The following is a 25,370-nucleotide window of genomic DNA, read 5'->3' as shown; positions in this document are numbered from 1 at the left end:
TAATAATCAAATTGTTACAGAAATGAAAACCTCCTACTTGACAAACTAGGAAAATGAAACAAACACAGAATAAACTAAATTGCTATTTGGCTTCAAAATATAATACTCTGTCTCTACTCTGTCAGAGATACAAAACAGAGATAGATCCTGACCCTAGGCTCAGCGATCCCTAGTGAAAGAAAGAGAGAGAGAGAGAAATTGAGAGTAAGAGAAAGAGAGATCTAGAGAGTAAGAGAGAGAAAGAAAGAGATGGAGAGAGTAAAAGAGAGATGGAGTGGGAAGAGAGAGAGTAAGAGAGATGGAGAAAGTAAAAGAGAGATTAAGAGAGAAAGAGAGATGGAGTGGGAAGAGAGAGAGGGAGAGAGAGAGTAAGAGAGATGGAGAGAGAAGAGAGAGAGGGAGAGAGTAAAAGAGAGATGGAGTGGGAAGAGAGAGAGGGAGAGAGAGAGTAAGAGAGATGGAGAGAGTAAGAGAGATTAAGAGAGAAAGAGAGATGGAGTGGGAAGAGAGAGAGGGAGAGAGACTAAGAGAGATGGAGAGAGTAAAAGAGAGATTAAGAGAGAAAGAGAGATGGAGTGGGAAGAGAGAGAGGGAGAGAGAGAGTAAGAGAGATGGAGAGAGTAAAAGAGAGATTAAGAGAGAAAGAGAGATGGAGTGGGAAGAGAGAGAGGGAGAGAGAGTAAGAGAGAGAGGGAGAGAGTAAAAGAGAGATTAAGAGAGAAAGAGAGATGGAGTGGGAAGAGAGAGAGGGAGAGAGAGAGTAAAAGAGATGGAGAGAGTAAAAGAGAGCGAGAGAGTAAGAGAGATGGAGGGGGAAGAGAGAGAGGGAGAGAGTAAAAGAGAGATGGAGTGGGAAGAGAGAGAGGGAGAGAGAGAGTAAGAGAGATGGAGAGAGTAAAAGAGAGATTAAGAGAGAAAGAGAGATGGAGTGGGAAGAGAGAGAGGGAGAGAGAGTAAGAGAGATGGAGAGAGTAAAAGAGAGATTAAGAGAGAAAGAGAGATGGAGTGGGAAGAGAGAGAGGGAGAGAGAGAGTAAGAGAGATGGAGAGAGTAAAAGAGAGCGAGAGAGTAAGAGAGATGGAGGGGGAAGAGAGAGAGGGAGAGAGAGAGTAAGAGAGATGGAGAGAGTAAAAGAGAGCGAGAGAGTAAGAGAGATGGAGGGGGAAGAGAGAGAGGGAGAGAGAGAGTAAGAGAGATGGAGAGAGTAAAAGAGAGCGAGAGAGTAAGATAGATGGAGGGGGAAGAGAGCGAAAGAGAGAGAGATAATGTTATACAAATGCACACACACAGAAATACTGCAAGAGCAAAGTATCCCCCAAAACATGTCAACAGACTTACCAAACATCCAGACATCACTAGCCGTTGTGAAGCGTCTGAAGTTAATGGATTCTGGAGCCATCCATTTTATAGGTAATCGGCTAACTGAGGCTGTGGAAGTGACGCAGAAAGACAGTGGAAATGTTTGACATATACATGTATTTAGCCAGTGTGGGGCCAATATTTAAGAGAACACTGACAGACCACCAACCACTCCATGGGAGAATCTCAATTACATTTCCTTGATTCCTTGCATCCTCTCGCCTCCTTCTCAAAACCCAATTGGATGAGCAGGTCAGAAGTCCCTCCCATCTGACTTTCTCATCCGATGGGTTTTACAAATGAGGCGTGGTGAGAGGACGTGAGGAATCAAGGAAATGACATTGAGATTCTCCCCATACCCTTGTAATACTCTTCTTCCTCAATGTATCTGGACAGACCAAAGTCTCCCAGCCTAACACAGTCTGCTGTGGCCACCAGCACGTTCCTCACCGCTATGTCCCTGTTGGGACACAATAAACAGGTTAGTTGAAACAGGGAGGTACTACCTAAAGTTGTCCAATAAGAACACAGGTTTTCGTCATCTGTTGTAAGATGTTTTGCTACGGTGTGCTCTAATGAACACGACCCTGTTCTCTGGGTTAGAGGAATTATGGGTGTCAACGTGGCTGTCCTACCTGTGCTTTGTCTCTGTGGGGACACAACATGTTGTGTTGCTACCATGATGTGTTGTTGTTATGTTGTGTTTCTACCATGATGTGTTGTCATGCTGTGTTGCTACCATGTTGTGTTGCTATCATCTTGTGTTGAACCATGCTGTGTTGTCATGTTGTGTTGCTACCATGTTGTGTTGCTACCATGTTGTGTTGCTACCATGATGTTGTTGTCATGTTGTGTTGCTACCATGATGTTGTTGTCATGTTGTGTTGCTACCATGATGTGTTGTTGTCATGCTGTTTTGTCATGTTGTGTTGCTACCATGATGTGTTGTTGTCATGCTGTGTTGTCATGTTGTGTTGCTACCATGATGTGTTGTTGTCATGCAGTGTTGTCATGTTGTGTTGCTACCATGATGTGTTGTCATGTTGTGTTGCTACCATGATGTGTTGTTGTCATGCTGTGTTGTCATGTTGTGTTGAACCATGATGTGTTATCAGGTTGTGTTGAACCATGCTGTGTTATCATGTGTTGATACCATGATGTTGTTGTCATGTTGTGTTGCTACCATGATGTGTTGTTGTCATGCTGTGTTGTCATGTTGTGTTGCTACCATGATGTGTTGTTGTCATGCTGTGTTGTCATGTTGTGTTGCTACCATGTTGTGTTGCTACCGTTGTGTTGCTACCATGATGTTGTTGTCATGTTGTGTTGCTACCATGATGTTGTTGTCATGTTGTGTTGCTACCATGATGTGTTATCATGTGTTGCTACCATGATGTGTTGTCATGTTGTGTTGTCATGTTGTGTTGCTACCATGATGTGTTGTTGTCATGTTGTGTTGTCATGTTGTGATGCTACCATGTTGTGTTGCTACCATGATGTGTTGTTGTCATGCTGTGTTGCTACCATGATGTGTTGTTGTCATGTTGTGTTGAACCATGCTGTGTTATCATGTGTTGATACCATGATGTTGTTGTCATGTTGTGTTGCTACCATGATGTCTTGTTGTCATGCTGTGTTGCTACCATGATGTGTTGTCATGTTGTGTTGCTACCATGATGTGTTGTTGTCATGCTGTGTTGTCATGTTGTGTTGCTACCATGATGTGTTGTTTTCATGCTGTGTTGTCATGTTATGTTGAACCATGCTGTGTTATCATGTTGTGTTGAACCATGCTGTGTTATCATGTGTTGATACCATGATGTTGTTGTCATGTTGTGTTGCTACCATGATGTGTTGTTGTCATGCTGTGTTGCTACCATGATGTGTTGTTGTCATGCTGTGTTGTCATGTTGTGTTGCTACCATGATGTGTTGTTGTCATGCTGTGTTGTCATGTTGTGTTGCTACCATGATGTGTTGTTGTCATGCTGTGTTGTCATGTTATGTTGAACCATACTGTGTTATCATGTTGTGTTGAACCATGCTGTGTTATCATGTGTTGATACCATGATGTTGTTGTCATGTTGTGTTGCTACCATGATGTGTTGTTGTCAAGTTGTGTTGCTACCATGATGTGTTGTTGTCATGCTGTGTTGTCATGTTGTGCTGCTACCATGCTGTGTTGTCATGTTGTGCTGCTACCATGCTGTGTTGTCATGTTGTGATGCTACCATGCTGTGTTATCATGTGTTGCTGCCATGTTGTGTTGTAGTCTTAGGTCTCTCTTTATGTAGTGCTGTGGTATCTCTCTTGTCCTGATGTGTGTTTTGTCCTACACCTTCAATCCGAGCCCCCGTCCCCACAGGAAGGGCTCTTTGCCTCTTGATTGGCCGTCATTGTAAATAAGAATTACGTTCTTAATTGACTTGCCTCGTTAAATAAAGGTTCACTAAATATAAACAATAACATGGGTTATGGGGCAGCAATACTACTTTACATCATGGACATCAACACTGAGTGTACAAAACATTGACATCTGCTCTTTCCATGATATAGACCGACCAGGTGAATCCAGGTGAAACCTATGATCCCTTATTGATGTCACCTGTTAAATCCACTTCAATCAGTGTAGATGAAAAGGGAGGAGACGGGTTAAATGATTTTTAAGCCTCGAAGATAATTGAGACATGGATTGTGTATGTGTGCCATTCAGAGGGTGAAGGGGTAAGATATAGAGATATACTGTAAATGCCTGTGAAAGGGGTATGTTAGTAGGAGCCAGGCACATCCCACTCGTTTCCTGTGTGTATCAAGAATGGTCCACCACCCAAAGGACATCCAGCCAACTGGACACAACTATGGGAAGCGTTGGAGTCAACATGGGGCCAGCATCCCTGTGGAACGCTTTCGACACCTTGTAGGTTGGTGCAACTCAATATTAGGAAGGTGTTCTTAATGTTTTGTACACTCTGTGTATGTATTACATGTCTAAGAGTGTGATGAAGTGTTTTCTGAAGAGAAATATGGTGGCCGACATGGAATATGGGTGTCAAGATGGCCGCCCTACCTGTGCGGGAAAAGCTATACGGACACGCCTGGTGCCCAAATTGATGACGTATGAGAGTCAAGCAGAGATGATTCGGTTCAGTCAGTCGTCAGTGATGAGCCCTTCCCAGCTAGCTTGTTTATGCTGACTAGCTGGCAACAACAGCATCACTGCGCTAGTTAATACTCACTAAAAGAAAGGGATGTTTATTTTGATGGGTGAGGGAGGGAGAAATGACTTGTAAGTGTTGGTCACCTTCTGGATGCCACCGTGACAATTAGCTAACGCAACGATAAGCCGGTGTGAATGACCAGTACAACGGCGTTGTGTCAAGGTACTTCCCACTGGGCTAACTAACGTAGCCAAATTGATACATCCCACTTGATTATATTCTGAGTAGGATAGCAGCCTACACAATAAATAACTTTGTAATATTGGTAGTAACCATCTGGATGTCACTGATGCCTACTGATCAATGGAGAGACTTTGTGCTGCAAACCAGTAACAGAACAACGTGGCACACAATGTGTCCTTTGTTCCTGCTTGCCGACTAATACTGAGCACTGCTGTCCTGCAGTAAGGAGAGGGAAGTAGTTAGAAGGTGAAGCTAATATCAGGCCAGTATGGAGAGGGAAGTAGTTAGAAGGTGTAGCTAATATCAGGCCAGTATGGAGAGGGGAGTAGTTAGAAGGTGAAGCTAATATCAGGCCAGTATGGAGAGGGAAGTAGTTAGAAGGTGTAGCTAATATCAGGCCAGTATGGAGAGGGAAGTAGTTAGAAGGTGAAGCTAATATCAGGCCAGTATGGAGAGGAAAGTAGCAAGAAGATAGTGTAGCTAATATCAGGCCAGTAAGGAGAGGGAAGTAGCAAGAAGATAGTGTAGCTAATATCAGGCCAGTAAGGAGAGGAAAGTAGCAAGAAGATAGTGTAGCTAATATCAGGCCAGTAAGGAGAGGGAAGTAGCAAGAAGATAGTGTAGCTAATATCAGGCCAGTAAGGAGAGGGAAGTAGCAAGAAGATAGTGTAGCTAATATCAGGCCAGTAAGGAGAGGGAAGTAGCAAGAAGATAGTGTAGCTAATATCAGGCCAGTAAGGAGAGGGAAGTAGCAAGAAGATAGTGTAGCTAATATCAGGCCAGGGTGACAGCTAAAGCACATTTATTGTAGCGATTTTCACAGAAAATGTCCAACTACGGCATTAACATCTACATAAAAAATGACTCCAGTAAAAAGGGAATGATTCTGTACATTCTCCCAACTTCGACAGACAACTTTCAAATTCTCGTTGAAGTTTCTAGCCACAAGCATGAACTAGCTAGCTGGGATGACTGAATCAGTTTATCTCCACTCTGCTCTCGCTGCGTGACATACGTCATCATTTTCGGGACCCCAGGCGTGTCCGTATAGCCTCCTCCTACCTGTGCACCATGTTGATTCCTTCCAGGTAGACCAGAGCTTTACAGATCTGCAGGCTGAAGAGGACCAGCGTTATGTTGGTCAGCTTGTGCTTGTTCTCTTCTAGGTATTTTCCTAGCTGGAAGACAGATGGAACAGAATGATAGGGCAGCTACCAGCTAGCAGGCAGGAGAATCTGGTAGAGAAGCGCCTGGAGAGTCACTGGTTTGAATCCCAGGTCTGACAGGAGAAATTGTGCTATAAGTCAAGTGTCTCCGTGTTTCCAAGTTCATTTAGGCTACTGTTGTCTCACTTAGCCACACTGGTAAAGCTCCATGACGAATCACACATCATGGATAAAATCATAGCATTATGGCTTACAACATAGCATTATGGCTAACAACATAGCGTCATGGCTAGCAACATAACGTCATGGCTAAAAACATAGCATTATAGCTAACAACATAGCGTCATGGCTAACAACATAGCGTCATGGCTAACAACATAGCGTCATGGCTAACAACATAGCGTCATGGCTAACAACAGCGTCATGGCTAACAACATAGCGTCATGGCTAACAACATAGCGTCATGGCTAACAACATAGCGTCATGGCTAACAACATAGCGTCATGGCTAACAACATAGCGTCATGGCTAACAACATAGCGTCATGGCTAACAATATAACATCATGGCTAACAATATAACGTCATGGCTAACAATATAACGTCATGGCTAACAGCATAACATAATGGCTAACAACATAGGATGCATTCATTAATTCACACTGGAGTGCCAGAGAGCTTTTCGCTCTAGAAGCGTTCAGAGGGCACACTGGACGCTCTGGCCCGAGGAGTAGGGTTGATCTGAGCATTCTAACCTCACAATTGCAGTCAAGCACCCAAGCTAACAGGCTAAAGTTAGCTAGCTTGCTAGCTACTTCCAGACATAAATGAGAGAACACCTAACTCTGACCATTTTACTCGCCCTAGTAGAGCTGGTTAGGCTGTTTTCATGTTATCCAGAGCGTTGGTGACTGTAACTGTGCTGTTGGCAACAATTTAATTACACTTTTTTTGCAGACTTTTACTCACACCGGCCATATTCAACGGGTGTTTTTGAGCGTTTTTGTAAATTCATAAATTATCTGGCACACTCAGAAATCGGATTAGATAGCCAGAGCGAATTTACAAACACACCCATGTGTCATGGCTAACAACATAGTATGGCTGTGGTTCTCACCTCTCCATACTGGTATAACTCCATGACAATCCACACTGGGTCTTCCTCTATGACACCGATCAGACTGACGATGTGGGGGTGTTTCAGGTTCTTCATGATCACTGGAGAATGGACAGGTTTAACCATACAACTTTTCCTTACATTTTGTATGGGGGGGGGGAAAGCATGTACATACATTTTTCCTGTCCCCTTTGCTGCTAAAGATGTCAAATCCTCCCACATGTTTCTAGTTTCACCAGCTATTTTCAGCAACTAGTATTATTTTTTTTATTCGCATGTCATATTGGCAGGTTGGCTAGAAACAAACTATTTAGCTCGGCTTCTAGCCTAATGTTTGATATGCTATGCAATCTCCTTGTAATGAACAGTGTTGAGTGTCCTGACGAGAAGGAAAACTTTCCTAGCTGTGCCAGGCAAATATCTGGCATCATCAGCTCATTGTAATGGATGTAGTCCACATGAACGACAATAGAAAAGATCTTCAACAAATGCAAATGCAGCTACTTTGCTGTTATTCTGGCTGCAGATGTCGTGACTGTGTTAGCTAGTTGGCCTCCTAACAAGCAAGGGACAAGAACATTGCCAGAGAGCATGGCTATGGAACATACAGGACGAACAACTGGGTCCATAAATATATCTCTAGCAAACAATTATTTATACCTGTCACGTCCTGACCATAGAAAGCCTGTATTTTCTATGGTAGAGTAGGTCAGGGCGTGACTGGGGGGGGTTGTTCTAGTTTATATTTTCTATGTGGGGTTCTAGGTTTGATTTTCTATGTTGGTGATTTGTATGATTCCCAATTAGAGGCAGCTGGTTATCGTTGTCTCTAATTGGGGATCATACTTAAGTAGCATTTTTCCCACCTGTGGGTGATGGGATATTGTTTATGTTTAGTTGTCTGTTGGCACTGCATTGTCATAACGGTTCGTTTATTCTTTATTTGTTTTGTATTTAGTTAAGTTTCATTTTATTAATTAAAAGTATGTGGAACACAAAGTACGCTCCGACCATCATTATTACGAACATCGTGACAATACCGGTAAACGTGTGCTTTAGTATTGTTTGTGGTATAAGCGGGATAAACATCTCAGTTCTGTACATTACCTTGGCAAAATGAACTCTGCAAACTCGGCTCCGCCTCGTCCCGGTGCATTGTCCATTATTTCCAAGGTAATGTACAGAACGGAGATGTTTATCCCTTATGTATTGTCTCTACAGACCAGGTCTCTTGATGCTTATTCAAGTGATCATGAAGTGTACAAAAAAAAGTTAGTAGCGTTGCAAGCCTTGTGTTCTGTGAGCCAGGATGGATCTCCTGTTTGTGTAGCGTGAAGCAGATTGATGTTGCCTACAAGTAGACCCCATGGACAGGACTCTAGTCTTTCTCCTGTTTCTGCAGTGAGACAGCTTGATGTACCAGGACACCCCCTGGACAGGACTCTAGTCTTTCTCCTGTTTCTGCAGTGAGACAGCTTGATGTACCAGGACACTAGTCTTTCTCCTGTTTCTGTAGTGAGACAGATTGATGTAGCCTACAAGTAGACCCCCTGGACAGGACTCTAGTATTTCTCCTGTTTCTGTAGTGAGACAGCTTGATGTACCAGGACACCCCCTGGACAGGACTCTAGTCTTTCTCCTGTTTCTGCAGTGAGACAGCTTGATGTACCAGGACACCCCCTGGACAGGACTCTAGTCTTTCTCCTGTTTCTGTAGTGAGACAGCTTGATGTACAGGACACCCCCTGGACAGGACACTAGTCTATCGCAGGGCCACACCCCCAATCTATCCTTAATGCTGAGTGCCAAGAAGTGGATATATTTTAATTTTGCCAAAACAAATTCCCATATTGCCTAAAACAAATGCCCATATTACCTAAAGAAGTGGGTATACTCAAATATTCCCATAATATGAACAAAATATTTGATAAAATATTGATTTCGGCCTTTACTACTACAGCCTATAAAATCTCATTGAATAACACATTCATTAATGACAATAAAAGAATGTCAAGGAATAAGGTTTTGAAGTCTCTGTCCTATATCTTGGACATATAAGAAAGCTCAGGGTATATTTAATGTTTTTTGGAAACATATTTAACCCCTTATTTTTGTTGGCACAAAACTACCTCCATATAATTCCATTTATTTGTATGAGTTACCGTGGTTACCTTCAGACTAGTCCTGTGACACTTGTGGAGGGAGTAGAGAAAAACGGAGAACACCGTCGTGTTCGTGAGAATCTCCTTTTTCCACATTAGTTTGTAGGCCAAACTGTTCGGATGCTACAGAAGTGTTCGTGAGAATCTCCTCTTTCCACATTAGTTTGTAGGCCAAACTGTTCGGATGCTACAGAAGTGTTCGTGAGAATCTCATCTTTCCACATTAGTTTGTAGGCCAAACTGTTCGGATGCTACAGAAGATTTTCAGGATGTCTCCTGGTCTGACAAACACCGTTGTAGCTCTGCCACCTTCCACCAGATGCAGAAGGCCGACATAGGAGGATGCAGTGGATTGAGATGCAGACCATACATTTATTTTTTAAATTCAGACGATTTTGATTGGGATTTTTTAAATTATGTTACTTAGATTGACGCACAGGTGCGTCAAACTATTTTTAAACCACATCAGGAGACCACTTTTGAGGTCTGCAAAAAATTTAATAAATTACACCACTGGTGCCAAGCAGGGTCCCATTTTTACAGTCTTTGGTATGACTTGGCCGGGGATCCCAGCTTTTCAATCTCAGGTCGGACACTCTGACCACAAGGCTAGTGAGTTGGTGAAGTGTGATCAGTATTTGCTCTGTACCTGCTTCACTCATGAACTTCTCCATGATGTCAGGTGAATAGTCTTTACAGGTCTTCACCGCCACGCTTAGCCTCTCCCCATTCTGGTTCACAAACACAGAGACCAGACACACACACAAAAAGTGAGATCAATATTGTGTTAAGTTAGACACATTTGAGGTGTTACAATTGACTGTATGAGTAGGGTGTCAGGAGATAGACTTGCCGATTTCTTGTACATTCCTTCATAGACCTCCCCGAAAAAACCCTCGCCAAGTATCCGTCCCAGAACAATGTCATCTCTGTCGATTCCATACTTCACCACTGGAACCAAGCATACAACAACACCATGAGTAGCTGTCATGGAACTTACAACTTATACAGTAGATCATAGAACATACAGTAGATCATAGAACATACAGTAGAACATAGAACATACAGTAGATCATAGAACATACAGTAGATTATAGAACATACAGTAGATCATAGATCATAGAACATACAGTAGATCATAGAACATACAGTAGATCATAGAACATACAGTAGATCATAGAACATACAGTAGATCATAGAACATAGAACATACAGTAGATCATAGAACATACAGTAGATTATAGAACATACAGTAGATCATAGATCATAGAACATACAGTAGATCATAGAACATACAGTAGATCATAGAACATAGAACATACAGTAGATCATAGAACATACAGTAGATTATAGAACATACAGTAGATCATAGATCATAGAATATACAGTAGATCATAGAACATACAGTAGATCATAGAACATACAGTAGATCATAGAACATACAGTAGATCATAGAACATACAGTAGATCATAGATCATACAGTAGATCATAGAACACAGAACATACAGTAGATCATAGAACATACAGTAGATCATAGATCATACAGTAGATCATAGATCATACAGTAGAATATACAGTAGATCATAGAACATACAGTAGATCATAGAACATACAGTAGAATATACAGTAGATCATAGAACATACAGTAGAATATACAGTAGATCATAGAACATACAGTAGATCATAGAACATACAGTAGATCATAGAACATACAGTAGATCATAGATCATAGAACATACAGTAGATCATAGAACATACAGTAGATCATAGAACATACAGTAGATCATAGAACATACAGTAGATCATAGAACATACAGTAGATCATAGAACACAGAACATACAGTAGATCATAGAACATACAGTAGATCATAGAACATACAGTAGAATATAGATCATAGAACATACAGTAGATCATAGAAGGCAAATCTGAGGAAAATGCTAACGAAGTTATATCAACACATTGCCTGTAGTCCTCGAGCATCAAAAACTCTCGACCATTACTCTCCCTTCCGGGATGGCTACAAGGCCCTCCCCCGCCCTCCCTTCGGCAAATCAGATCACGACTCAATCCTGCTCCTCCCTTCCTATTGGCAGAAACTCAAACAGGAAGTACCCGTGCTAAGGTCTATTCAACACAGGTCTGAACAATCGGAATCCATGCTCCCAAAGACTGTAGCCGACGTGAGTAAATCCTTTAAGCGCGTTAACCCTCGCAAGGCTGCCGGCACAGACGGCATCCCAAGCCGCATCCTCAAATCATATGCACAGACCAGCTGGCATCCCAAGCCGCGTTCTCAAAGCATATGCACAGACCAGCTGGCATTCCAAGCCGCGTCCTCAGAGCATGCGCAGACCAGCTGGCATCCCAAGCCGCGTCCTCAGAGCATGCGCAGACCAGCTGGCATCCCAAGCCGCGTCCTCAGAGCATGCACAGACCAGCTGGCATCCCAAGCCGCATCCTCAAAGCATGCACAGACCAGCTGGCATCCCAAGCCGCGTCCTCAAAGCATATGCACAGACCAGCTGGCATCCCAAGCCGCGTCCTCAAAGCATATGCACAGACCAGCTGGCTAAAGTGTTCACGGACACATTCAATCTCTCCCTATCTCAGTCAGCTGTCCCCACTTGCTTCAAGATGTCCACCATTGTTCCTGTACCCAAGAAAGCAAAGGTAAATGAACTAAATGTATATCATGAAGTGCTTTGAGAGGCTAGTTAATCACATCACCTCACCCTTTACCAGCCACACTAGACACACTTCAATTTGCAAACCACCCCAATAGATCCGCAGACGATGCAATCACCATCACACTGCACACTGCCCTTTCCCACCTGGACAAGAGGAACACCTATGTGAGAATGCTGTTCATTGACTACAGCTCAGCGTTAAACACCATAGTACCCTCCAAGCTCATTTTGAAGCTCGGGGCCCTGGATCTGAACCCCACCCTGTGCAACTGGGTCCTGGACTTCCTGATGGGCCGCCCCCAGGTGGTGAAGGTAGGAAACAACACCTCCACTACGCTGATCCTCAACACAGGTGCCCCACAAGGGTGCATGCTAAGCCCACTCCTGTACTCCCTGTTCACCCACGACTGCGAGGCCACGCACGTCTCCAACTCAATCATCAAGTTTGCAGACGTTACAACAGTAGTAGGCCTGATTACCAACAATGACGAGACAGCCTACAGTGGGAGGTGAGGGCCCTCGGAGTGTGGTGTCAGGAAAATAACCTCAACGTCAACAAAACGAAGGAGCTGATCGTGGACTTCAGGAAACGTACTACTTACCAGACCTCGGCCGTTCATCAATCTCAGCGTAGATTTCAGATCCTGACCGATAGGATATTTGATGATGTCAGTTTGTGGTCAAAAACAGATGGGTCAACTTGAGACACATTGCCCCACCCCCCATAGCCACTGTACTGATTTGAACAAAGAGTAATAATGAATCGTGATAATCGTCAAACAAAGATGAAAGCAGTCTTGGTAGATAATAACTCACCCATGCTATATCTGAAGCAACCTGTGTTTTCCATTTGACTACAGAGGAGAAGGAGAGACAGCCAGAGGAGGAGAGGAGAGACAGCCAGAGGAGGAGAGGAGAGACAGCCAGAGTAGAAGGAGAGACAGCCAGAGGAGGCGAGGAGAGACAGCCAGAGGAGGAGAGGAGAGACAGTCAGAGGAGGAGAAGGAGAGACAGCCAGAGGACGAGAGGAGAGACAGCCAGAGTAGAAGGAGAGACAGCCAGAGGAGGAGAAGGAGAGACAGCCAGAGGAGGAGAGGAGAGACAGCCAGAGGACGAGAGGAGAGACAGCCAGAGGACGAGAGGAGAGACAGCCAGAGGACGAGAGGAGAGACAGCCAGAGTAGAAGGAGAGACAGCCAGAGTAGAAGGAGAGACAGCCAGAGTAGAAGGAGAGACAGCCAGAGGAGGAGAGGAGAGACAGCCAGAGTAGAAGGAGAGACAGCCAGAGGAGGAGAGGAGAGACAGTCAGAGGAGGAGAAGGAGAGACAGCCAGAGGAGGAGAGGAGAGACAGTCAGAGGAGGAGAAGGAGAGACAGCCAGAGGACGAGAGGAGAGACAGCCAGAGTAGAAGGAGAGACAGCCAGAGTAGAAGGAGAGACAGCCAGAGGAGGAGAGGAGAGACAGCCAGAGGACGAGAGGAGAGACAGCCAGAGGATGAGAGGAGAGACAGCCAGAGTAGAAGGAGAGACAGCCAGAGGATGCGAGGAGAGACAGCCAGAGGAGGAGAGGAGAGACAGCCAAGGTAGAAGGAGAGGAGAGACAGCCAGAGGAGGAGAGGATCATCAATCCTGGGTTTATAGTTCCTCAATCTACCAGGCACACTGTTACAATAACACGTCCTGTCTTGTTGATAAAACAATCCGATAGACTCACTTTTCACTTGAGCTTACATCCGATGTTCCAACAACTACTCTTCAATATGTACAGTTCAGTTTCAGCATAGTGATTTGTTATAGAAATGACACAAAAAGCCCCAAATATGAAGCTTTGATCAATCCACTCACTTTGTGGGCAGATCTGGAAGGGAACATCGTAGATTGGCGTCTATGGGGTCACGACAAAAACATGGTGTTACTTCACATTGGTTCAATTGGACGAGAAAGGAGAAAACGAGGAAACCCAAGTTGTGATGCACTCTTTCAGTGTTTCCCCATAACCATTATATAGGCGGGGTGAACTTCCTGATTCCTCCCCTTTACCTTTGTTAGGTCTGACGATGAACGACTCGTCAGTGGCGTGCTCCAAACGACAGTAACCATCAATAAGGTCCACCATGTTCTCTGCCATCGCAAACTTAGTCACGTTGATGGACAGAGGCTGACGAAGAAGATACAAACCATTCACATTACTGACCATTACAAATCACATTACAAAAACACTATAATGTCAAAGGGGTCATAGACCTATTGGCCTTTCAGGGCAGAATATGACATAAGATGCAGGCATTTTACTCAACTATCACGTCAATAAAAATATTGCGTGCTTTTTGTTGTTGTTGTTGTTGTTGTTGTTGATACACACACAGATCTCAAGTCATGACTCAGGGCACTTATTCTGAGACCATTAATGAATAATGGGTCCAGGCCTCACTGTGTCCTGATTTAAGCAGTGCTAATAATGTTTTTTTTCTCTATATTTTTCAATGTGTACCTGTCTGGCTCCGTCTATGTCAAGATTGAGGAGGGCTTTGTTGTCACTCTGAGATAAACACTTGATGCTCTTGATCTGTTTGAAGTTCGCTAGACACACAGGCTTGAGGGGTATAAGAGAGAAACAATTAGCTGACACACTTAAAAGCCTCAGGTGAAGGGTGAAGTTGCCCTGTAGACACTGACCTTGGGTCAGTTTAGCATTTCCCCCACTAATGGTTAAGGGTAAGTATTGGGGGAGTGGAAGCTGATCCTAGATCTGTCCCTAAGGGAAACTTCACCCTGAACTTCACCCTTCACCCTGGAGCCCAGGCTGGGGATGGGACAGATGGGGATGAGGAAGAGATAGGAATGTATTACCTCTCCAAAGAGGGGCAGCAGGGTAGCCTAGTGGTTAGAGTGGAGGGGCGGCAGGGTAGCCCAGTGGTTAGAGTGGAGGGGCGGCAGGGTAGCCTAGTGGTTAGAGTGGAGGGGCGGCAGGGCAGCCTAGTGGTTAGAGTGGAGGGGGAAGCAGGGTAGCCTAGTGGTTAGAGCGTTGGACTAGTAACCGGAAGGTTGCAAGTTCAAATCCCCGAGCTGACAAGGTACAAATCTGTTGTTCTGCAGTTAACCCACTGTTCCCAGGCCGTCATTGTAAATAAGAATTTGTTCTTAACTGACTTGCCTGGTTAAATAAATGAGGAATGTTCCTTCTTTAGTTCTTTTGTAGAAGGATATAAACGTGTAGGGTGAAAATACCCTCATATATATATATATATATATATATATACACAGTTGAAGTCGTTAGTTTACATACACCTTAGCCAAATACATTTAAACTAAGTTTTGCACAATTCCTGACATTTAATCCTAGTAAAAATTCTCTGTCTTAGGTCAGTTAGGATCACCACATTATTTTTTAAGAATGTGAAATGTCAGAATAATAGTAGAGAGAATTATTTATTTCAGATTTGATTTCTTTCATCACATTCCCAGTGGGTCAGAAGTTTACATACACTCAATTAGTATTTGGTAGCATTGCCTTTAAATTGTTTAACTTGGGTCAAACATTTCAGGTAGCCTTCCACAAGCTTACCACAATTGTTGGGTGAATTTTGGCCCATTCCTCCTGACAGAGCTGGTGTAACTGAGTCAGGTTTGTAGGACTCCTTGCTCCCACACGCTTTTTCAGTTCTGCCCACACATTTTCTATAGGATTGAGGTCAGGGCTTTGTGATGGCCACTGCAATACCTTGACTTTGTTGTCCTTAAGCCATTTTGCCACAACTTTGGAAGTATGCTGGGGTCATTGTCCATTTGGAAGACCCATTTGCGACCAAGCTTTAATTTTCCTGACTGATGTCTTGAGATGTTGCTTCAATATATCCACACAATTCCCCTCCTCATGATGTCATCTGTTTTGTGTAGTGCACCAGTCCCTCCTGCAGCAAAGCACCCCCATATGATGCTGCCACCCCCATGCTTCACGGTTGGGATGGTGTTCTTCGGCTTGCAACCCTCTCCCTTTTTCCTCCAAACATAACGATGGTCATTATGGCCAAACAGTTCTATTTTTGTTTCATCAGACCAGAGGACATTTCTCCAAAAAGTACGATCTTTGTCCCCATGTGCAGTTGCAAACCGTAGTCTGGCTTTTTTAATGGCGGTTTTGGAGCAGTGGCTTCTTCCTTGCTGAGCGGCCTTTCAGGTTATGTCGATATAGGACTCGTTTTACTGTGGATATAGATACTTTTGTACCTGTTTACAGCATCTTTTGGAAATTGCTCCCAAGGATGATCCAGACTTGTGGAGGTCTACAATTTTAATTCTGAGGTCTTGGCTGATTTCTTTAGATTTTCTCATGATGTCAAGCAAAGAGGCACTGAGTTTGAAGGTAGGCCTTGAAATACATCCACAGGTAAACCTCCAATTGACTCAAATGATGTCAATTAACCTATCCGAAGCTTCTAAAGCCATGAAATAATTTTCTGGAATTTTCCAAGCTGTGTAAAGGCATAGTCAACTTAGTGTATGTAAACATCTGCCCCACTGGAATTGTGATACAGTGAATAATAAGTGAAATAATCTGTTAGTAAACCATTTTTGGAAAAATTGCTTGTGTCATGCACAAAGTAGGTGTCCTAACGGACTTGCCAGAACTATAGTTTGTTAACAAGCAATTTGTGGAGTGGTTGAAAAACGTGTTTTAATGACTCCAACCTAAGTGTATGTAAACTAGTTTTAATGACTCCAACCTAAGTGTATGTAAACTAGTTTTAATGACTCCAACCTAAGTGTATGTAAACTAGTTTTAATGACTCCAACTTAAGTGTATGTAAACTAGTTTTAATGACTCCAACCTAAGTGTATGTAAACTAGTTTTAATGACTCCAACCTAAGTGTATGTAAACTAGTTTTAATGACTCCAACCTAAGTGTATGTAAACTAGTTTTAATGACTCCAACCTAAGTGTATGTAAACTAGTTTTAATGACTCCAACCTAAGTGTATGTAAACTAGTTTTAATGACTCCAACCTAAGTGTCTGTAAACTAGTTTTAATGACTCCAACCTAAGTGTATGTAAACTAGTTTTAATGACTCCAACCTAAGTGTACGTAAACTAGTTTTAATGACTCCAACCTAAGTGTCTGTAAACTAGTTTTAATGACTCCAACCGAAGTGTCTGTAAACTAGTTTTAATGACTCCAACCTAAGTGTATGTAAACTAGTTTTAATGACTCCAACCTAAGTGTACGTAAACTAGTTTTAATGACTCCAACCTAAGTGTACGTAAACTAGTTTTAATGACTCCAACCTAAGTGTATGTAAACTAGTTTTAATGACTCCAACCTAAGTGTACGTAAACTAGTTTTAATGACTCCAACCTAAGTGTCTGTAAACTAGTTTTAATGACTCCAACCTAAGTGTCTGTAAACTAGTTTTAATGACTCCAACCTAAGTGTATGTAAACTAGTTTTAATGACTCCAACCTAAGTGTATGTAAACTAGTTTTAATGACTCCAACCTAAGTGTATGTAAACTAGTTGTAATGAATCCAACCTAAGTGTATGTAAACTAGTTTTAATGAATCCAACCTAAGTGTATGTAAACTAGTTTTAATGACTCCAACCTAAGTGTATGTAAACTAGTTTTAATGAATCCAACCTAAGTGTATGTAAACTAGTGTTAATGACTCCAACCTAAGTGTATGTAAACTAGTTTTAATGACTCCAACCTAAGTGTATGTAAACTAGTTTTAATGACTCCAACCTAAGTGTATGTAAACTAGTTTTAATGACTCCAACCTAAGTGTACGTAAACTAGTTTTAATGACTCCAACCTAAGTGTATGTAAACTAGTTTTAATGACTCCAACCTAAGTGTATGTAAACTAGTTTTAATGACTCCAACCTAAGTGTATGTAAACTAGTTTTAATGACTCCAACCTAAGTGTATGTAAACTAGTTTTAATGACTCCAACCTAAGTGTATGTAAACTAGTTTTAATGACTCCAACCTAAGTGTATGTAAACTAGTTTTAATGACTCCAACCTAAGTGTACGTAAACTAGTTTTAATGACTCCAACCTAAGTGTACGTAAACTAGTTTTAATGACTCCAACCTAAGTGTATGTAAACTAGTTTTAATGACTCCAACCTAAGTGTACGTAAACTAGTTTTAATGACTCCAACCTAAGTGTCTGTAAACTAGTTTTAATGACTCCAACCTAAGTGTATGTAAACTAGTTTTAATGACTCCAACCTAAGTGTCTGTAAACTAGTTTTAATGACTCCAACCTAAGTGTATGTAAACTAGTTTTAATGACTCCAACCTAAGTGTCTTAGGTTCCGACTTCAACTGTAGTTATTTTTATTTGATTTCCATGTTTCCCAACACAGCTCCTTCTGCTGCGATCTGATTGGGTCAATGCTGACTGTGAATCTGTTATGCCCACCTGTGTGAGGCCTGTACAGTTGTCATAACATTCTCCCTATGCACGCTGAAGAAGGGCTCATACCCTAAACATTCGTGTGGCAAAAAAAAACATGTTCATTTCAGGTCCTTCACCAGAGAGCTGAGCTATTTTTGGACTACAGAGGAGAATTATAGAGGAGGATTATAGAGGAGGATTATAGAGGAGGATTACAGAGGAGGATTATAGAGGAGGATTATAGAGGAGGATTACAGAGGAGGATTACAGAGGAGGATTACAGAGGAGGATTACAGAGGAGGATTACAGAGGAGGATTACAGAGGAGGATTATAGAGGAGGATTATAGAGGAGGATTACAGAGGAGGATTACAGAGGAGGGTTACAGAGGAGGGTTATAGAGGAGGATTACAGAGGAGGATTACAGAGGAGGATTACAGAGGAGGATTACAGAAGAGGATTACAGAAGAGGATTACAGAAGAGGATTACAGAAGAGGATTACAGAGGAGGATTACAGAGGAGGATTACAGAGGAGGATTACAGAGGAGGATTACAGAGGATTATAGAGGAGGATTACAGAGGAGGATTACAGAGGAGGATTACAGAGGAGGATTATAGAGGAGGATTACAGAGGAGGATTACAGAGGATTATAGAGGAGGATTACAGAGGAGGATTACAGAGGAGGATTACAGAGGAGGATTATAGAGGAGGATTACAGAGGATTATAGAGGAGGATTACAGAGGAGGATTACAGAGGAGGATTATAGAGGATTATAGAGGAGGATTACAGAGGAGGATTACAGAGGATTACAGAGGAGGATTACAGAGGAGGATTATAGAGGAGGATTATAGAGGAGGATTACAGAGGAGGATTACAGAGGAGGCTTATAGAGGAGGATTATAGAGGAGGATTACAGAGGAGGATTACAGAGGAGGATTACAGAGGAGGATTACAGAGGAGGATTACAGAGGAGGATTACAGAGGATTATAGAGGAGGATTACAGAGGAGGATTACAGAGGATTACAGAGGAGGATTATAGAGGATTACAGAGGAGGATTACAGAGGAGGATTATAGAGGATTACAGAGGAGGATTATAGAGGATTACAGAGGAGGATTACAGAGGAGGATTATAGAGGAGGATTACAGAGGAGGATTACAGAGGAGGATTACAGAGGAGGATTATAGAGGAGGATTCAGCACCCAACCTGGGACAGGAACAACATGAGAATCTTGGTCAGAAAGCATTCATGATAATGCAATGAAAATGATCAAATGGCAACATATACAGCGCCTTCGGAAAGTATTCAGACCCCTTGAGTTTTTCAACATTTTGTTACATTACAGCCTTATTCTATAATTGAATAAATATTCTTAATCAGCAATCTGCATGCAATACCCCATAATGACAAAGCAAAAACAGGTTTATATAATTTATATAATTATATATATATATATAAAATATAAATTAAAAAAATACCTTATTTACATAAGTATTCAGACCCTTTACCAAGAGACTCGAAATTGAGCTCAGGTGCATCCTGTTTCCATTGATCTTCCTTGAGATGTTTCTACAACTTGATTGGAGTTCACCTGTGGTGAATTAAATTGATTGGGCATGATTTGGAAAGGCACACACCTCTCTATATAAGGTCCAACACTTGACAGTGCATGTCAGAGCAAAAACCAAGCCATGAAGTCAAAGGAATTGTCCTTAAAGCTCCAAGACAGGATTGTATCGAGGCAAAGATCTGGGGAAGGGTACCAAAACATTTCTGCAGCATTGAAGGTCCCCAAGAACACATTGGCCTCCATAATTCTTCAAATGGAAGAAGTTTGGAACCACCAAGAGACTTCCTAGAGCTGGCTGCCCCGCCAAACTGACCAATCGGGGAAGGCACCTTAGTCAGGGAGGTGACCAAGAACCCGATGATCACTCTGACAGAGCTCTAGAGTTCCTCTGTGGAGATGAGAGAACTGTCCAGAAGGACAACCATCTCCAAAGCACTCCACCAATCAGGCCTTTATGGTAGAGTGGCCAGACAGAAGCCACTCCTCAGTAAAAGGCACATGACAGCAAAAATGCACCTAAAGACTCTCAGACCTCATGAGAAACAAGATTCCCTGGTCTGATGAAACCAAGATTGAGCTCTTTGGCCTGATTGACAAGCGTCACGCCTGGAGGAAACCTGTCACCATCCCTACGGTGAAGCATGGTGGTGGCAGCATCATGTTGTGGGGATGTTTTTTCAGCGGCAGGGACTGGGAGACCAGTCAGGATCGAGGCAAAGATGAACGGAGCAAAGTACAGAGAGATCCTTGTTGAAAACCTGCTCCAGAGCGCTCAGGACCTCAGACTGGGGCAAAGGATCACCTTCCAACAGGACAACGACGCTAAGTACACAGCCAAGACAACTCAGGAGAGGCTCCAGGACAAGTCTCTGAATGTCTTTGAGTGGCCCAGCCAGAGCCTGGACTTGAAACCGATTGAACATTTCTGGACAGACCTGAAAATAGTTGTGCAGCAACGCTCCCCATCCAACCTGACAGAGTTTGAGAGGATCTGCAGAGAAGAATGGGAGAAACTCCCCAAATAGAGGTGTGCCAAGCTTGTAGCATCATACCCAAGAAGACACAAGGCTGTAATCGCTGCCAAAGGTGCTTCAACAAAGTACTGAGTAAAGGGTCTGAATACTTGTGTAAATGGGATGTTTGTTTTTCATTTTTAATACATTTATGGGGTAAAAAACAATTTAATCCATTTTAGAATAGAGTGTAACATAACAAAATGTAGAAAATTCAAGGGGTCTGAATACTTTCCAAATGCACTGTATACAGATAACACCACTGAATCGTTCTGGGTTAGTATATACAGTTAACACCCTGCCTACCACTGAATCTTTCTGGGTTAGTATATACAGTTAACATCCTGCCTACCACTGAATCTTTCTGGGTTAGTATATACAGTTAACATCCTGCCTACCACTGAATCTTTCTGGGTTAGTATATACAGTTAACACCCTGCCTACCACTGAGTCTTTATGGGTTAGTATATACAGTTAACATCCTGCCTACCACTGAATCTTTCTGGGTTAGTATATACAGTTAACACCCTGCCTACCACTGAATCTTTCTGGGTTAGTATATACAGTTAACATCCTGCCTACCACTGAATCTTTCTGGGTTAGTATATACAGTTAACACCCTGCTTACTGCTGAGTCTTTATGGGTTAGTATATACAGTTAACACCCTGCTTACTGCTGAGTCTTTCTGGGTTAGTATATACAGTTAACATCCTGCCTACCACTGAGTCTTTATGGGTTAGTATATACAGTTAACACCCTGCTTACTGCTGAGTCTTTCTGGGTTAGTATATACAGTTAACATCCTGCCTACCACTGAATCTTTCTGGGTTAGTATATACAGTTAACACCCTGCTTACCGCTGAGTCTTTATGGGTGCGTTGGCGAATGCCCCTGGCTCCTATCACCAGCTCTACTGACAGACTCCAGCCTTGCTGTGGACAAACAGTGGGGTTGCAAGTTAACTTTAATTTCTTGACAAACTTCAGACTGTAATTGTAGATTCTTGTAACCCCACTAAAAAACATCAGCAGTTACAAACGAATTAGGAAAGTCCACACTTGGATATTTGCAGTGCATTTGAGGTCAGGTATTTGTAGTGCATCCTTGTTGTCTGTAAAGCCAGCAGCAACACTCACCACCAGTTCACAAGGGAAGACCTCTTCGCCAATGGTGATGAAGTCGGTGAGTGTCTGGAAGAAGCTAACCATACACTCATCCTCCTTCAGAGTAGCGTACTGCTGGAACGTCTGCTGGATCATCTTACGAAGAAGACGAGACTGGGACAGAACATCACAACATTATATTCATAAAACGAATTGTTTCTGTTAGTAATAGTGACCCTAACCCCTCCACCCCTTCTTTCAGAGTAACGTACTGCTGGAAAGTCTACTGGATCAGGTTACGAAGATGACGAGACTGGGACAGACCCCAGCAACATTGGATAACACTTTCATAACCCTATTTTATTGTCACATGGTGGACAAATACATTTTTGAGGAGGGTAAACAACACTGCTAGCGTAGAAAATGATCAGAAATTATCCTTGTTGACGTAAAAGTGAAGTAGGCTCATTTACAACTTAATTTATACTCGTAGAAACTTCCAATAATATTTTAAACGATCGTGCGGATATTTAAAAAAATGTATAAATGTACCTTCATGCTGTCAATGAGCTCCTGTGGGAAGAACAGGTTCAGCCCCACGTCCTTCCTTCATTGGAGAGACCAGTTAGAATCAAACAATCAATCAATCAAGCGTGATAGAAGTGAAGGTTAGTAGGGAGGAGAAGAAGAAGAAGTGAAGGTTAGTAGGGAGAAGAAGAAGATGAAGTGAAGGTTAGTAGGGAGGAGAAGAAGAAGAAGTGAAGGTTAGTAGGGAGGAGAAGAAGAAGAAGTGAAGGTTAGTAGGGAGAAGAAGAAGATAGAGTGAAGGTTAGTAGGGAGGAGAAGAAGAAGAAGAAGTGAAGGTTAGTAGGGAGGAGAAGAAGAAGTGAAGGTTAGTAGGGAGGAGAAGAAGAAGAAGAAGTGAAGGTTAGTAGGGAGGAGAAGAAGAAGAAGAAGTGAAGGTTAGTAGGGAGGAGAAGAAGAAGAAGTGAAGGTTAGTAGGGAGGAGAAGAAGAAGAAGAAGAAGAAGTGAAGGTTAGTAGGGAGGAGAAGAAGAAGAAGAAGTGAAGGTTAGTAGGGAGGAGAAGAAGAAGAAGTGAAGGTTAGTAGGGAGGAGAAGAAGAAGAAGAAGAAGTGAAGGTTAGTAGGGAGGAGAAGAAGAAGAAGAAGTGAAGGTTAGTAGGGAGGAGAAGAAGAAGAAGTGAAGGTTAGTAGGGAGGAGAAGAAGAAGAAGTGAAGGGAGATACAGGGAGATACATACTTACTCTAACACTTCAAAGTTGGACTTTTTCTCCAGGCCTTTAGCATTCATGTCTTTATAGAACCTCCTGAAGGCGAAGAAGAAGAGACAGCACAACATGACGTGCCCGAACGAAGCTCTACGGACCAAGCCAACTGTCATGTGTTGACGATGTCTAATACAAGATCCAGAAGGGAAATCCACAACCTCACCTGATCTCCAGACATCCCAGCTGCAGGGCCATTCCATCACTGACTTTACTGGCATGGTACTGCATGTAGTCACTACGCACCTAACACAGGCAAATACCGAGAGAACACATTCATTCTTAGCTGTATGTAATCACTACGCATCTACAGTATTCACACAAGCACCAGACATCAGTGAGTTGTCTTGGATGATGAAGATCTGAAAAGCATTAATGGGTTCTTTACAGAGAGAATACTATTTTTCTCCCCATAGAGTAGTAATGTGTTCTCTCCACGGAGTATTAATGTGTTCTCTCCACGGAGTATTAATGTGTTCTCCCCTTAGAGTAGTAATGTGTTCTCTCCACGGAGTAGTAATGTGTTCTCTCCACGGAGTATTAATGTGTTCTCTCCACGGTGTATTAATGTGTTCTCTCCACGGAGTAGTAATGTGTTCTCTCCACGGAGTAGTAATGTGTTCTCTCCACGGAGTAGTAATGTGTTCTCTCCACGGAGTATTAATGTGTTCTCTCCACGGAGTATTAATGTGTTCTCTCCACGGAGTATTAATGTGTTCTCTCCACGGCGTAGTAATGTGTTCTCTCCACGGAGTATCAATGTGTTCTCTCCACGGAGTAGTAATGTGTTCTCTCCACGGAGTAGTAATGTGTTCTCTCCACGGAGTAGTAATGTGTTCTCTCCACGGAGTAGTAATGTGTTCTCTCCACGGAGTAGTAATGTGTTCTCTCCACGGAGTAGTAATGTGTTCTCTCCACGGAGTAGTAATGTGTTCTCTCCATACAGTATTAATGGGTTCTCTCCATAGAGTAGTAATGTGTTCTCTCCATAGAGTAGTAATGTGTTCTCTCCATACAGTATTAATGTGTTCTCTCCATAGAGTAGTAATGTGTTCTCTACATAGTCAGAGTATTAATGTGTTCTCTCCATAGTCAGAGTATTAATGTGTTCTCTCCATACAGTATTAATGTGTTCTCTCCATACAGTATTAATGTGTTCTCTCCATAGAGTAGTAATGTGTTCTCTACATAGTCAGAGTAGTAATGTGTTCTCTACATAGTCAGAGTAGTAATGTGTTCTCTACATAGTCAGAGTATTAATGTGTTCTCTACTTAGTCAGAGTAGTAATGTGTTCTCTACATAGAGTATTAATGTGTTCTCTACATAGTCAGAGTATTAATGTGTTCTCTCCATACAGTATTAATGTGTTCTCTCCATACAGTAGTAATGTGTTCTCTACATACAGTATTAATGTGTTCTCTACATAGTCAGAGTATTAATGTGTTCTCTCCATACAGTATTAATGTGTTCTCTACATAGTCAGAGTAGTAATGTGTTCTCTACATACAGTAGTAATGTGTTCTCTACATAGTCAGAGTAGTAATGTGTTCTCTACATAGTCAGAGTATTAATGTGTTCTCTACATAGTCAGAGTATTAACGTGTTCTCTCCATACAGTATTAATGTGTTCTCTCCATACAGTATTAATGTGTTCTCTACATAGTCAGAGTAGTAATGTGTTCTCTACATACAGTAGTAATGTGTTCTCTACATAGTCAGAGTAGTAATGTGTTCTCTACATAGTCAGAGTATTAATGTGTTCTCTACATAGTCAGAGTATTAACGTGTTCTCTCCATACAGTAGTCATGTGTTCTCTACATAGTCAGAGTATTAATGTGTTCTCTACATAGTCAGAGTATTAACGTGTTCTCTCCATACAGTAGTCATGTGTTCTCTACATAGTCAGAGTATTAACGTGTTCTCTCCATACAGTAGTCATGTGTTCTCTACATAGTCAGAGTAGTGCTTGCTGCCTACTGTACCTGTTGATAGAAATACAGAAATGTGGTTCTGTCTTCCTTAAACTTTTCCAGGAAGTTGACTGGAATGTAGCGGACTCTCAGGTCATACCTGGGGAGAGATGAACATCCTACTGCTTTAGAGGAGG

The 25,370-nt window shown here is 42.4% G+C and overlaps 1 protein-coding gene across 2 annotated transcripts in view; it reads right to left on the bottom strand.

Moving 5' to 3' along the window:
* The window catches only part of ptk2bb (protein tyrosine kinase 2 beta, b), a 57,814-nt gene that overhangs the window by 20,128 nt on the left and 12,316 nt on the right, over positions 1-25,370 (bottom strand). For both annotated transcript variants that reach the window (XM_031800338.1, XM_031800337.1), the window contains exons 4-20: positions 25,246-25,333; positions 23,428-23,507; positions 23,241-23,303; positions 22,528-22,582; positions 22,009-22,149; positions 21,730-21,804; positions 14,379-14,480; positions 13,928-14,045; positions 13,733-13,772; positions 12,706-12,743; positions 12,492-12,533; positions 10,054-10,151; positions 9,850-9,931; positions 7,040-7,140; positions 5,822-5,937; positions 1,719-1,819; positions 1,339-1,428 (exon numbers count right to left, since the gene is read on the bottom strand). In XM_031800338.1, coding sequence (XP_031656198.1) covers positions 1,339-1,428; positions 1,719-1,819; positions 5,822-5,937; positions 7,040-7,140; positions 9,850-9,931; positions 10,054-10,151; positions 12,492-12,533; positions 12,706-12,743; positions 13,733-13,772; positions 13,928-14,045; positions 14,379-14,480; positions 21,730-21,804; positions 22,009-22,149; positions 22,528-22,582; positions 23,241-23,303; positions 23,428-23,507; positions 25,246-25,333 — 1,430 coding nt within the window. The remainder of the gene's footprint in view (positions 1-1,338; positions 1,429-1,718; positions 1,820-5,821; positions 5,938-7,039; positions 7,141-9,849; positions 9,932-10,053; positions 10,152-12,491; positions 12,534-12,705; positions 12,744-13,732; positions 13,773-13,927; positions 14,046-14,378; positions 14,481-21,729; positions 21,805-22,008; positions 22,150-22,527; positions 22,583-23,240; positions 23,304-23,427; positions 23,508-25,245; positions 25,334-25,370) is intronic.

This window comes from Oncorhynchus kisutch, linkage group LG21, assembly GCF_002021735.2.
Source record: "Oncorhynchus kisutch isolate 150728-3 linkage group LG21, Okis_V2, whole genome shotgun sequence".
Taxonomy (NCBI): Eukaryota; Metazoa; Chordata; class Actinopteri; order Salmoniformes; family Salmonidae; genus Oncorhynchus; species Oncorhynchus kisutch.
Note: the sequence above shows the minus strand (reverse complement) of the source record. Positions and strands in the feature narration are given on the sequence as shown.